At 41.2% G+C, this 13549-nt stretch overlaps 1 protein-coding gene across 3 annotated transcripts in view; it reads right to left on the reverse strand.

The window, feature by feature from the left end:
- Positions 1 to 11260, reverse strand: part of ACVR1C (activin A receptor type 1C) — a 79443-nt gene extending 68183 nt beyond the window's left edge. For 2 of the 3 annotated variants that reach the window (XM_036254232.1, XM_036254230.1), the window contains exon 1: positions 10970 to 11118. In XM_036254232.1, coding sequence (XP_036110125.1) covers positions 10970 to 11042 — 73 coding nt within the window. In that variant the 5' untranslated portion in view covers positions 11043 to 11118. Of the gene's footprint in view, positions 1 to 10969 lie in introns of all 3 variants that reach the window. The other variant, XM_036254229.1, reaches the window with a different exon arrangement.
- Positions 11261 to 13549: the final 2289 nt, after the last annotated feature.

Consider the following 13549-nt stretch of genomic DNA (forward strand, 5'->3'; position numbering starts at 1 on the left):
TTATTTTTTGGAAGCAATTTTGAATAGGATTGTTTTCTCAGTTTTCCTTTCTGATAGTTCATTATTGGTTTATAAAAATGCAACTGATTTTTGAATATTTATTTTGTATCCTGCTATTTTGAATTCATTTGTCAGTTCTAGTAATTTTTTAGTGGAATCTCTAGGGTTCTCTATATACAGTATCATGTAATCTGCAAATAATGGCAGTTTTACTTCTTCCTTTCCAATTTGGATACCTTTTATTTCCTCTTCTCATCTGTTTGCTATGGCTAGAACTTTGAGTACTATATTGTACTGGTGGTGAACGCAGACATCCTGACATGTTCCAATTTAAGGGAAATGCTTATAGTTTTTGCCCATTGAGTATAATGTAAGCTGTGGGTTTGTCATATATGACCTTTATTACATTGAGGCATGTTAACTCTACCCCACTTTGCTGAGAGTTTTTGTCATAAATGGGTGCTGAAATTTATCAAATGCTTTTTTGCATCTATTAATATTACCATGTGATTTTTATACTTCATTTTGATTATGTGGTCTATCACATTTATTGATTTGAGAGTATTGTTACCAAACTTGTATCTCCAGGATAACTCCCACTTGAATATGGCAGAGGATATTTTTATTATATTGCTGGATCTGGTTTGCTAATATTTCATTGAGGATTTTAGCATCTATGTTCATTAGGGATATTGGATAATTTTCTTTCTTTGTAGTTTCTTTATCTGTTTTTGAAATTATGATAATGCTGACCTTGTAAAATGAGTTTGAGAGTTTTCCCTAATAATTTGAGAAGGATAGGTGTTAGTTCTTCTTTGACTGTTTGGTAAAATTCTCCTGTGAAGCCATTCAGTTCAGGACTTTTGTTTGCTGGGGTTTTTTTATTATTATTTTTATTACTGCTTCAATCTCACTAGTTTTAATCTGTCTATTGAGATCATCAGATTCTTCCTGATTCAATTTTGGAAGATTGTATGTTTTTAGGAATTTATCCATTTTGTCCAGATTGTCCAATTAGTTGGCATATAGTTGTTCATAATATTTTCTCATAATCCTTTGTATTAATTACTTATGTGTCAGTTACTTCTCATTCATTTTTTTTAAATCCTCACCCAAGGACATTTTTTCCATTTTTTGATCAGTTAGAGTGGGAGGGAGAGAGAGAAAGAGAGAGAAACATCGACGTGAAAGGGACACATTGAATGGCTGCCACCCGCACGACCAACCAGGGCCGGGGACAAACTGCAACCGAGGTACATGCCCTTAGTGGGAACCGAACCCAGGTCGCTCTGGACCACAGGCTGACGCTCTAACCACTGAGCCAAACCGGGCAGGGCACTTCTCATTCATTTTTAATCTTATTTATTTGGGTCCTCTTTTTTCTTGATGAATCTGGTTAAGTTTGTCAATCTTGTTTATTTTTTCAAAGAATCAGCTGTTGATTTCATTGATCTTTTGTATGTTTTTTAGATTCTATTTTGGTTATTTCTATTCTGATCTTTATTATCCCCTTCCTTCTACTCACTTTAAGCTTTGTTTGTTGTTCTTGTTCAAGTTCTTTTAAATGTAAAGTTAGATTGTTTGTTTGAGATTTTTCTTGTTTCTTGTGATAGGCCTGTAATGCTGTGAATTTCCCTCTTAGAAGTGTTTCCAATAGATTTTGGGTTGTTCTATCCTCATTTTCAATTGTTCCAAGGTAACTTTTAATTTTCTCTTAGATCTCACAGTTAACCATTTTTTTTGTTTAAAAACATATGATTTAGCCTCCATGTCTTTGTGTGTTTTTCATGTGATCAATTTCTAGTTTTATACCATTATGGTCAGAGAAGATGCTTGATACGATTTCAACCTTCTTAAATTTATTGAGACTTGTTTTGTGTCCTAATATGTGGTCTATCCTAAAAAATGTTCCACGTGCACTTGAAAAGAATGTATATTCTTTTGGCTCAGTGGTTGGGGCATCAGCCTGCGGACCAGAGAGTCCCGCATTTGGTTTCCACTAGGCCCTAGCGGCTAGGGGCACATAGCAAAAATTAAAAAAAGAATGCTGCTTTGGGATAAAATGGTCTGAAGATATCAATTAAAATCCATCTGATCTAGTGTGTCATTTAAGGTCGGTCGCTGTTTCTTTGTTTTTCTGTCTGGAAGATTTATCCATTGATGTCAATGGAATGTTAAAATACCTTACTATGACCTGGCTGGTGTGGCTCACTGGTTGAGTGTTGACCCATGCACCAAGAGGTTGCCAGTTCAATTCCTGGTCAGGGCACATGCCTAGGTTGTGGGCCTGACCCCCGGGTGGGGCAGGGGGGAGCATGCAGGAGGTGACCAATATATGTTCTCTCTCATTGATGTTTCTCTCTCTCTTCCCTTCCTCTCTCTCTAAAATCAATAAAGAAAAAAAAATTTTTAATCCCCTACTATTACTATATTACTGTCAATCTCTCCCTTTATGTTCATCAAGATTTGCTTTACATATTTAGATATTCCTATGTTGGGTATATAAATGTTTACATTGTTATATCTTTTTGCTGAATTTTTCCATTCATCATTATGTAGGTCCTTCTTTTCTTTTATTATAGCCTTTGTTTTAAAGTCTATTCTTTCAGTTATAAGTATTACTACCCCAGCTTTTTAAATTAGAATTTGCATGAAATATCTTTTTCCATATTTTTACTTTTAGTCTTTGTGTATCTTTCATTCTGAGGTGGGTCTCTTGTAGACAGCATATATATGGGGCTTGCTTTCTTATCCATTCAGCTACCCTATATCTCTTGATTGGAACATTTAAGCCATTTACATTCAAAGTGATTATTGATACATATTTATTCTCATTTTATTCTTTTTACTATGATCCTCTGTTTTGTTTTGTTTTCTACTTCTTCTTAATTACTATTAAGATGGGCCCTTTAACCTTTCTTGTAATACTGGTTTAGTGGTAACAAACTCCTTTAGCTTTTTCTTACCTAGGAAGCTCTTTATTTCTCCTTCAATTTTAAATGGTAGCCTTGCTGGGTCAAGTAGTCTTGGTTGTAGATCCTTGCTTTTCATCATTTTGAATATTTCATGCCAGTCCCTTCTGGCCTGAAATGTTTCTGTTGAGAAATCAGCTGACAGTCCTTTTGAGGTTCTCTTATAGGTAACTATCTTTCTCTTTGTCTTTTAAAATTCTTTGTCTTTAACAATTGCCATTTTAATTATAATATATCCTGGTGTGGGCCTCTTTGGGTTCATCTTGTTTGAGATTCTCTGTGATCCTGGACTTGTGCATCATTTTTCTTCACCAGGTTAGGGAAGTTTTCAGTCATTATTTTTTCAAATAGGTTGTCAATCTCTTGCTCTCTCTCTTCTCTGTCTGGTACCCCTATGATGTGGATGTTGTTACATGTCACATTGTCCCAAAGGTCTCTTAAATTATCCTCATTTTTTAAGTTTCTTTTTCTTTCTCCTGCTCTGATTAGGTGCTTTTTTTCCTACCTGGTCTTCCAAACTGCTGATTCAGTCCTCTGCTCCATCCAACCTACTGTCATTCCTTCTAGCGTATTCTTCATTCCAGATATTATATTTTTCATTTGTCTGGTCCTTTTTTATGGTTTCTATGTCCTTTTTCATGCTTTTGAGCATTCTTAAAATGATTACTTTGAACTCTGTATCTGATCAATTGTTTGCCTCCATTTTATTTAGTTCTTTCTCAAGAGATTTCTACTGTTCTTTCTTTTGAGGCCTGTTTTTTTGTCTCCCCATTTTGGCTGCTTCTTTGTGTTTCTTTCTATGTATTAGGTCTGCTATGAATCCCAGACTTCATGGAGAGGCCTCATGTAGTAGATGCCCTGTGAGCTCCAGTGGTTCAGTCTCCTTTATCACCTGTGCTGGATGCTCTAGGAATGTGCCTTGTGCGGGTTATGTGGGCCCTCTTATAGTAATTGAATCTTAATTACTATTGGCCTATTTGTAAATGGGATAGACCCTCAGACTGACTCCCTACCATCGCATGCAATCTGCTGTGCAGGTACTGACCCAACAAAGCAAAATTTGCCTCAGCAGGGTTTGGTGTCTGCTGAGATCTTTTGGATATGCCATTTGTGAAGTTTATTGGATCCTGTTTTTTTGTCATCTGAAGCTGGTCACTGGGTGTATTGGTTCTAAGCCTCTTGGGGAAGACTCTGGTGCAAGTAATGCATTATGCTGCCTGTGACTGGCCCTTGGAAATCTGTTTGAAGCTACAAACAATCCAGTTTGTGGCTGTTGTGCTGCACCTGGGTGGGTGCAGGAAAAACCAACCTGTGCACCAAATCTTGCTTTTACCAGCACCTGGCCTGGAGAAGTCAGCAAAAGTCCCAAGGCACCCAGAGATTGCCCTCCACCTGCCTCAACCTGCCAGCTACTTTTTAACTTAGTCACTGCAAGAGCCTCTGGCTGTACTTGAGTTGCCTACAATTGGTTCACAGTGTGTCACCAGGTAGGGATGAGTAGTGTTGACCAGACTGATACAGGGTCAAATTTGGTGCCAGTGCTGGGGATGAGGCCACTCAGCAAATGTCCATGGGTATACTAAGTCTAGCTGCTATTTGCTGGGTGATCGTGTTGAGGCAGGGTCTCAGGAGTCATCAGAGTAAGGCCAGCAGAATTTATCAGGCCCAAACAGACCAGTATTTGGCCACGTGAAAGGAGGACTCTGCTTCAGTCAGGTGTGCAAGGGAAAAAATGGCCCTTGTTTTTTTTTCCTTTATTGATTTTAGAGAGAGAGAAAGGGAGAGGGAGATACAGAAACATTGATGAGAGAGAATCAACTGGCCACCTTCTTAAGGGGATAGGCCCACAGCCTGGGCACATGCCCTGACCAGAAATTGAACTGGTGACTCTTGGGTGCATGGTACAGTGCTCAACCAACCCTGCCACACCAGTTGAACTGGCCCCTGTTCTAAAGCCACACAGCTTGGTCTATACCGGATCCTGCCAGGGGGAGAACTCAGCAGGGTGGAGCTATCGGGAGTTGGGAGTATGAGGCTAGTGGATCTCCCATGAGGGGAAGGTGCAAGTCAGGCTTTGGGAAAGATGGATGGTGTGGCCCCACCCCAGAATCAACCACATAGTCTGTTCCAAATTTTGCCCTGACCTTGACAGGGCGGAGCCATTAGAAATCAGGTGGGTGAGACCTCATGAGCTGGAGACAGAGCCCATAGGGTGGTTCTAGAGGATCTCCTGTGAGGGGGAAGAGCACCAGTCAGGTTTGTGGGAAAGCGGAGGGAATGGCCCCTGTCCCAAAGCCACACAACTCAGTCAGTGACACCCCCTGAGTCTGCCCAGACCTCTATATGCTGGCCAAGTGGACTCTAGTCCACTCAGCCCTCCCTCCATGGGAACCCTGTCTGAGTGGCTGTGAACAAAATTGTGTGTGTTGACCATTTAAGAAGGTGCCTGTGTCCCTAGCAGATTCCTATCTCTCCCTGGAAGACAGAAAGCCCACTTTTTTCACAGCCAGACGTTATGTGGACACTTCTTCCCAGCTCTGGTGCTCTGGGCTGGGGAGCTTGGCTTGGGGTTCAGACTCCATGCTTCTCAGGGGTAACCCCATCCCCACCTCACAGCTGAGATATTCCTTTGGAAGCTCAACCACTGCCTATGGGTGCAGGGCCAGTTCTTCATGTCACCACCCTTACTACCAGTCTTGATGTGGTTCTTCTGTAAATCCTAGGTTATGAGACTTCCCTTCAGCTAATCTTCAGTTGGTTATTCAGGATGATTGTTCTATAATTTGGTTGTAATTCCAATTTAATCCTGGAAGGAGGTGCATGTAGCTTCTACCTACTCTGCTGCCATCTTGGATCTCTCTTCTCCTTCCCTTTTACTTTTTACTGGACCTCCAAGTGAGAGGAGTAGTGATTTATAGTTCAGATTCCAGAGCGTCAAGGGGCTCACATGCCTTAGGGATCCAGCTTTCAAAAAAATGCAAAAGCACAGGACTCATGATCATGGTCCCTTCTTCACCTTTTCATAGAAAGTGTGGGAATAACAGGACCTGCCTCCTCACAGAAGAGACCCCACCACCTTTCTTCACAGACTCACCATCCTTTCCTCACTTAACAGTGACCCTTGAGATTATCACCCAGAACTCTGGTCAGAGGTGCCATGGACTGAGGGGAGGTATTGGAGATAGAGGTCCCCTGCTCTGGCACTCTGGCTTCATTTTGCCTTTTGATAGTATCATCGTGTCAGGATCCAGGATTCTGATTTATCACACACCTCCTTTCTTTAGCCTGAGGCTATTTAATTATTAAAAGTTTAGAAAAGGTTAATATATTAGAGTTCTGCCATGCAATTTTGGAGCCAAAGTACCAAGTAAGAAAAAAAAAAATTACTTTGCCTTATTTTGCCTCCCTTTTCTAGGTATCCCTTAGTAACCCATCTTAGACTAGAGGTGAGGTACAGCTGAGCCAAGGCAGCATTTAAGTATTCTTAGGTCCCTTAGTGAAAGTACCATTCCTATATCACTGATGAACATATCCTAATATTATCCCAGTTTCATAGCAATCTAAGAATAAACCTTGAGATTTTCACTATCAGCTGGGAAAATTTTAAGATATAGAAGGCCAAAGCAATGGAAAATCTAGAATAAGCCTCACAAATATAAGTGATAAGGATGTATATGGTATACTCTTTGCACTTAGAATTTTTCCTTTTTTTCCTGTTTAGTCTTTTTTCTGTTTATACTTGAAAATTAACTATTTTATTATTGATTAAAAGAAACCCTTTATATACATTTGAACATATCTGCTTGAAATTTTTGATGACCTATACCTGTAATTATTCATTTATAGAGCACTTTCCCTTAAAAATATCAAAATGAAGCCAATACTGGTCATTTGGGAGCAGCTCAAGACTTAGCTAGAGCAGGAACTACACAGCCTCTGGCTGATAGTTACATATTTCTGCCCCTCTTCCAAAAAACTTGTCATCAGTCTCCTAGGAACATGTTCTAAAACTTCAAACTCTATCAGATTATCAGGTCTTGTGGAGCTCAAGCCCTCCCTAACTCTGACTCTATCCATTCGCTTCTCCTCTTAACCTTCTTTTATTTACAATAAGCAATGCAAGCACTATCTAGAGTCAACAAACTGGATCTCAGCTACTGAATATAAGAGAAACATGTAAATGTTTATTCAAAGGAAAATAGTCTAAAAATGCATTTGAAAATAACAATCATGTTCAAAATACAATAAATTTGGGCAAAACGAACTACTTTCATTAACAATCGTTTGCAGGGAATCTAGGGAATTATTCTTACCTTTTTCATTCATCCATTCCTGCTAAGATACTCATGTAAGGTTAGGAAAGGCTGGTTATCCCTCCCTCTTTACTCAGTAGCAGTGGAGAGAGTGCAAAGAGCTGGCACTGATCCATTCAGAGATGCACATGGAAATAGCAGCAGAGGCAGAACAGAAATTTTAAGAGACGAGGACTAGAAAATAGGTCTATATTTCTCTTTCTGATGCAAGAGCTGGGAATACATGTATCAGAAGCTGGTCATCTCACCACAATATGTTTTAATGTTGGATTGCCAGATAAAAATACAGAATGCCAATTAGAGTAGAATTAAACAGCAATTAATTTTTTAATATATGTATGTCCCATGTCATATTTGGAACATACTTAGACTAAAAAATTATTTGTTGTTTATCTGAAATTCAATTTAACTGGGTGTTCTGTGATTGCTAAATCTGTGACCCTATTTAATGTGTCTTTAAAAATTATCTATAAGTGCCCTTGACTCTATATTTTTTACCTTCAGACTCGTCTTATACCCTAAATTCCAGGCGCATAAAACCAACTGCTTATTTGATATCGCCACTCCAGTGTCCAGTAGGCATTTTAAACTCACCATAAGCAAAACAGCTTCAGCTATCTGTCACTGCTCCCTCCTTCCCTCCAGACCCACTCCCCCCTCAGTCAGCCTCATCCACCTAAGGGTCTATTCTTACATTGGTTGGCTCAAAAATTTGGTGCTACCCTTTGCTCCTCTCTTTCTTTCGTACCTCAGATCCTTTCTTTTTCTATGGTTGTAGTGAATGAGGGGACTCTCTACTTTATACTTTGTATGCTTGAGGCTAGAAAATGAGTTGAAGCATTATAGTCAATGAAGAAATATACCCCCAAGGACTTCTGCACAGAGTTTCCTCTGGGCTAGAAAAGTTTGTTCCTTGGAAACAGGGAGCCTCTTGCCACATTTGTGTCAATCAACCAACAAATGATTGTGCTTAAAGAAGGGCAAAGGTGACAACACCTTTTGCATTTATAAACTCAGTCAATCCAAGGCTTTCACTTTCACTTCCCAGCAAAGTTTAAAATGTGTAGTGAGAAGTGCCAACCGTTGTTGGGAGGGCAGGGGGAACTTCACTATCTGAAACCCCAGCCCCCACCCTGGTTAATGAAACAGTGTTCACTTTCAGACGCTTAGTAATCCTTTCCCAACAAGAAGACCAAAGAGTTTCATCAAATAAGTGTAGAATGTGTAAGTCTATATAATGTCCAAATCACAACTTATAATTTGAGACATTTTCTGCCAATTATTTGTTTACTACACATGATAACTGTTGGGAGGTCACCTTAGGTCTTTCTTATCCAACATCAAGAAACTCAGTAACTAGATAATTAGAGTAACTCAGAGCAGCCTGGTTTTTGAGCCAGTCCAGACCAATAAATATTTTCTCTAAATTCCCATCAGTGATTACACTCTGAGATGCTCATCAAGAGGCAATAGCTTCTATTATGATGTTAACGTACAATATTAATAGTTTCCAAGATGATAGAGCTGCTGGAAAGAACAGCCAAAGCAAAAAGTGTTTATTGGTTAATCACTGTCTTCAGATACTTAAGGTTCTAGTACTTAAGGTTCTAGGCTTGGTGCTCAACAGAGACAAATTGGAAGGTGGTGTTTTCTGTCATGCAGTTTTGCTATGTCATCATGTCAATAGCAACTTCTCATATAATATGTCAACAATGGTATATGCAATTTCAAAAATGGTCAATACCATTAACAATGTAATTTGTAAAAGTGACCAGGTCAAAAATAATGTGAGTAATCACATGAGAAAAACAACTTAGAAGATTAAATAAATAAACTACTTTGACTCCCCCTACCAAATAATAAAAGATTTGTACAAATACTAGGAATCAAAAATGCAAGGAGCAACAGACTTTTTTTTTCCCCCTGTGGGATACAAAGAAGGGTAAAGTTTCTTAAAGAGATTTGAAAATGATTTATGTGACATTCTAAAGCTCATTGTAAAAGTTCACATTTGGTAAGTACTTCTCTACTATATTGACATATTATCTCCAGATCAGACATTTTTCCTAGCATTCAAATTTTGAGGAAACAATCAAATTTGAATGGATAGTCTATTTTGTTTTTCTTTTTTGCACATATCAATGTCAAAAGTTTCCATTCCTCTTTAAGAATACAGCAGGGCTTGTTTTATTATGTCGCTAGACCCAGGGTCTCTAAAATTTTCTAAAAGATTCTGTCATATAATAAAACATACCTTTCAAACTATATAAAAAGATAATTGAATCTTTTAAAAAATCTCTACAGCTAAGTTATTAGCTCCCCAAAATAAGTAGCATTGTATGGACAGCCTGTGGAGGCAATTTCACAGGTGTCTAGTCAAAATACCTGGAAGACCTTGTATTTTTTATTTTTTGTAAATTCTATCATCAGTCAAGAGTACTTTGAGTATTCCTTCCAAGTTAGCAGAGTTTTCACCCTTTTCTTATAAAAACTCCCATAGTAAGTTTTCTTCCCATTGCTGAATTTGCTAACTCTGAATGCAAATATTTCACTTTATCTCATTATTTTCCTGACACCTCTGGGTAACTGTTTTCCTAATTGTATTTAGTGGTTCTCTTGGACCATCTGAAACACTGAAATCTGTACATGCACCAATGGTACTATTCAAAACATTCTCTTGCACATGTCAATAAGAGGAAAACTACCCACCCTGGAGAATTGCTATTAACATCAAACACATTGTCATTGAGGAAAACAAAAATGCATCAACATCAGCTTCAGGCCAAGTGCAGTTCTATCGAAATACACCAGGTTTTTATGTGCAATGTCTCAAATACCTGACTGAAATGTTTCAAGAATGAGTTAGTAAGGATCCTGATCCCGGTCTCCATAACCCAGGATAATGTTATAATCAAAACAGTTTCTGAATTAAATGGGTTTTGCATCTCAGCACACTGTGATTTTACCAAAGATGTATTTGCCCCAGTTTCTAGTAAACATTATAAAGAAATGCTTGGTTTTTAGCTTGGGCCGAGGGTTCTATTTAGCCTATTAAGAAACAGACCTGCTATAAACGCTGGGACTCTTGCCAGAATTATTTTTCTGCAACGCTTAGTAAAGATCATACCTCGAAAGCAAAGTGTGTCGCAAACCACGCAGATTTAAGCTCCCACTCCCGCCTACAAAGCTTGGCACCAGTGGCTTTTGAGGTATCCCTGGCCCCCTCAAACTCGGACTGAATCGCGACCCCCTCTCCCCACCCTTCCCCCCACCTTGCGCAGCTTGCAGAACTCAGCACAGTGTCCCTGAGGCACTTGCAGAGTGAACTCATGGTGCCACCCAACTGCCAGTCCTGCGCACTCCCAGAAACGCACTCTCTCCCTCTGCTGCAAACTGCTCTCAAATCTGTCACCCACCTTACCCTACTACCCAAATCCCCCAGTCCCTATCGCCTTTTCCCTCCTCCTGGTGACTCTACCCTTAACACACCTGTCTGCCCTATGACTGCCAGGTGTCGGGTGCCCACGCGGCGCCCTATCCAGCGCCCCTTCAATCCAACAGGTGCTTCCTATTCCTCCCCGCTGAAGGTCAGTTTGCTCGGAGCACCTTCTTCGACCCTCGCGCCCACCTGCAGACCGCCCCCGACTCCCACGCGTGAGCGCGGGGAAGCAGCGCCCACCCTACCTGCAGAGAGCGCGGCGGCCGCGGCGAGCAGCAGGAGAGCCTGGCGAAGCGCAGCGCCCAGCGCTCGGGCCATGGCCACCGGCGGCCGCGCCGGGGCTGCGAGGCCCCAGAGTGCAGCGAGGCGGCCAGGACAGAGCCCGCCGCTTTGAAGTTCCCGGGGCGCAGAAGGGAAGCACAGCCCCACAGCCTTTTGAAGTGCGCGGTTGGCTCTAATCACTAAGGGTGCCCCCCTCCTCCGCCACCCCCATCCCACGCCCCTGGTGGCTGGCGGTGCGCGCCGCTTCTGCCACTGACCCCAGCGACCCGCTAGAGGGGAGCAGGGGGTGTGGGGAGGGTGACAGAGCCCGCCCCCGCCGCGCCTCCGCCTCCTGCGCCCTCGTAACCGCCTGGGGCCTGGCACTGTCGGGCAGGCTGGCAAAGGCGGCCCGATGGCGAGGCAGTGAAATCGCCCAGAGCTTCGGGGAGGAAAAGGGGTGGGGTGGCTCGGAGCCCCCAAGATGGCAGGTGGGAGACGGGACGCAAGGGAAAGCCCTACCTACTAAGACTTAATGGAACAAGCCCTACTGCAAGCCTGGTGGTCCGCTCTGCAGTTCCCTAAGAAAATCCACCCACCCAGGTCTCTTGACATTTGTTGGTAGTCCAGTGCCCTGCAGGTTCTCCCACTAGACTGAGGCGTGAGACACCCCAGTGTATCCCTGCGGGGCTCGTCCCACCACCGCGTCCCGGCTGTGCGCGGGTCTGTGGAAGGGCGCCCTCTCTGTTCAGCACCGGAAATAATTGCTTGCCTGCATTGGCTACTCTTTGCTTTGGTTTCACAAACTTCTCTTATGGGATGATTTCCTGCGACCTTCCCCTCTATGAAATGGCGACTCAACCAAGACTACTTGCGCCAGGTCGATGAAGTCGAGGGCCCGACCTATGGAAGATATTTCGGGCAACTACAATTTTAGCAATTGAAAAATTAGGGTTGGGTGAGATCATACATAGGATTAAGGGAAGATGAAGAACGATTTAAAATAATATATTACAGTATATATATATATATATATATATATATATTATATGTACCCCCATGTTCATAGCAGCACTATTTGCAATAGCTAAGATCTGGAAACAGCCCAAATGTCCATCAGTAGACAAATGGATAAAAAAGCTGTGGTACATATACACAATGGAGCACTATGCAGCTGTAAGAAAGAAAGATCTCTTATCCTTTGAGATGACATGGAGGGACCTGGAAAGTATTATCCTAAGCGAAACAAGCCAAGCTGAGAAAGACAAATATCACATGATCTCACTTATTTGTGGAATATAATGAACATAACAGTCTGAGGAATGGGGTAGTCCCAGAGAGGTGGAAGTGGGGTACAGACTGACAATCCCCTGAAGAGGGCGGGGGGGAGGGGAGATAAACCACAGAACTTATATGCATGTATGTGTGAACATGGACATGGACAACAAAGGTGGGGAAAGGATGGGGAAGGAACGGGAGGGGGGAATCAGTGGGAAAAAGAAGAAACATCTGTAACAAAAATAAATAAAAAATAATAATAAAATAAAATAATATAATATATTAGAAACTTGTTTGAGAATTGTTTAAATCCCTGGAGCATATTATATAATGGGTGTGCTTCCCATGTGGGTTGTGATTGAAAATACAAAGGCAATGTTACCAATTAATAGAAATTAGCCTACATTCAATCCATGTATGTAGCCTATAGGTATATTGACCTGAATGCTATTGTTTTAACCTAAACGACAAGCCAAGAACCCAAAACTGGTGTTATTTCTACTGTTATGGGGCACCTTTAAAAGTGATTGTCATATAAATGAATTAATTTAGAGTAAGAGATTACTTGCTTCTTCACCTAGTTCAGCTCTAAATGACACCAAGTGTTCTTTCTGAGGTCTGTGAAGGACCTATAAAGGAATGATATATACAATTGACTTTACCTTTCAACCACTGAAGTATCAAGGGTGCAATGTTTGGTGGACTTTGATTCATGATGGTAACAGTCCTGAGGATTTCACACACAACCCCACCACCACCACCACCACCTTGGATGAATCAAAGCATTTCCAAGCATAAAAAGACTTTGTTCTCATTTTATTCTGGATCCAAGTAAACAACAAGAGAGAGAGAGAGATAGAGAGAGAGAGAGATGTGGGGCAAGCCTGAGCCCTTCCAGACACCCACAAAACAGATGCTTTAAAAAAAAAAAAAAAAAGGCAACAAATTGCTAGGCCACATTATTTAGCTGACTTGGCTTGCTCATTATTTGGTAACTGTACCCTAGATTGCAATCTACTATTGGATGGAGAGATTCGGAGCTGAAAGAGTAAGATGTGGTGTCCTCTATGGGCCTGCTTCCTCAAACAGAACTGTCATCTCCCATCCTCTATTTCTCAGACCCGTGACTGCTGTTAAAAAGGGCGGTGAATGTGACCACACTGCTAAACCATTAGGTATTAATAAACACTAATGTCAGGTATTTACGTCCCACGTGTGTATTTTGTCTCTTGAAAATAGTAACATCCCTGCAAGTTGGAAAGCTCTCATTTTCCAAGAAAGCAAGGTTA

Source organism: Molossus molossus, unplaced genomic scaffold, assembly GCF_014108415.1.
Source record: "Molossus molossus isolate mMolMol1 unplaced genomic scaffold, mMolMol1.p scaffold_m16_p_11, whole genome shotgun sequence".
NCBI classification, from domain to species: Eukaryota; Metazoa; Chordata; class Mammalia; order Chiroptera; family Molossidae; genus Molossus; species Molossus molossus.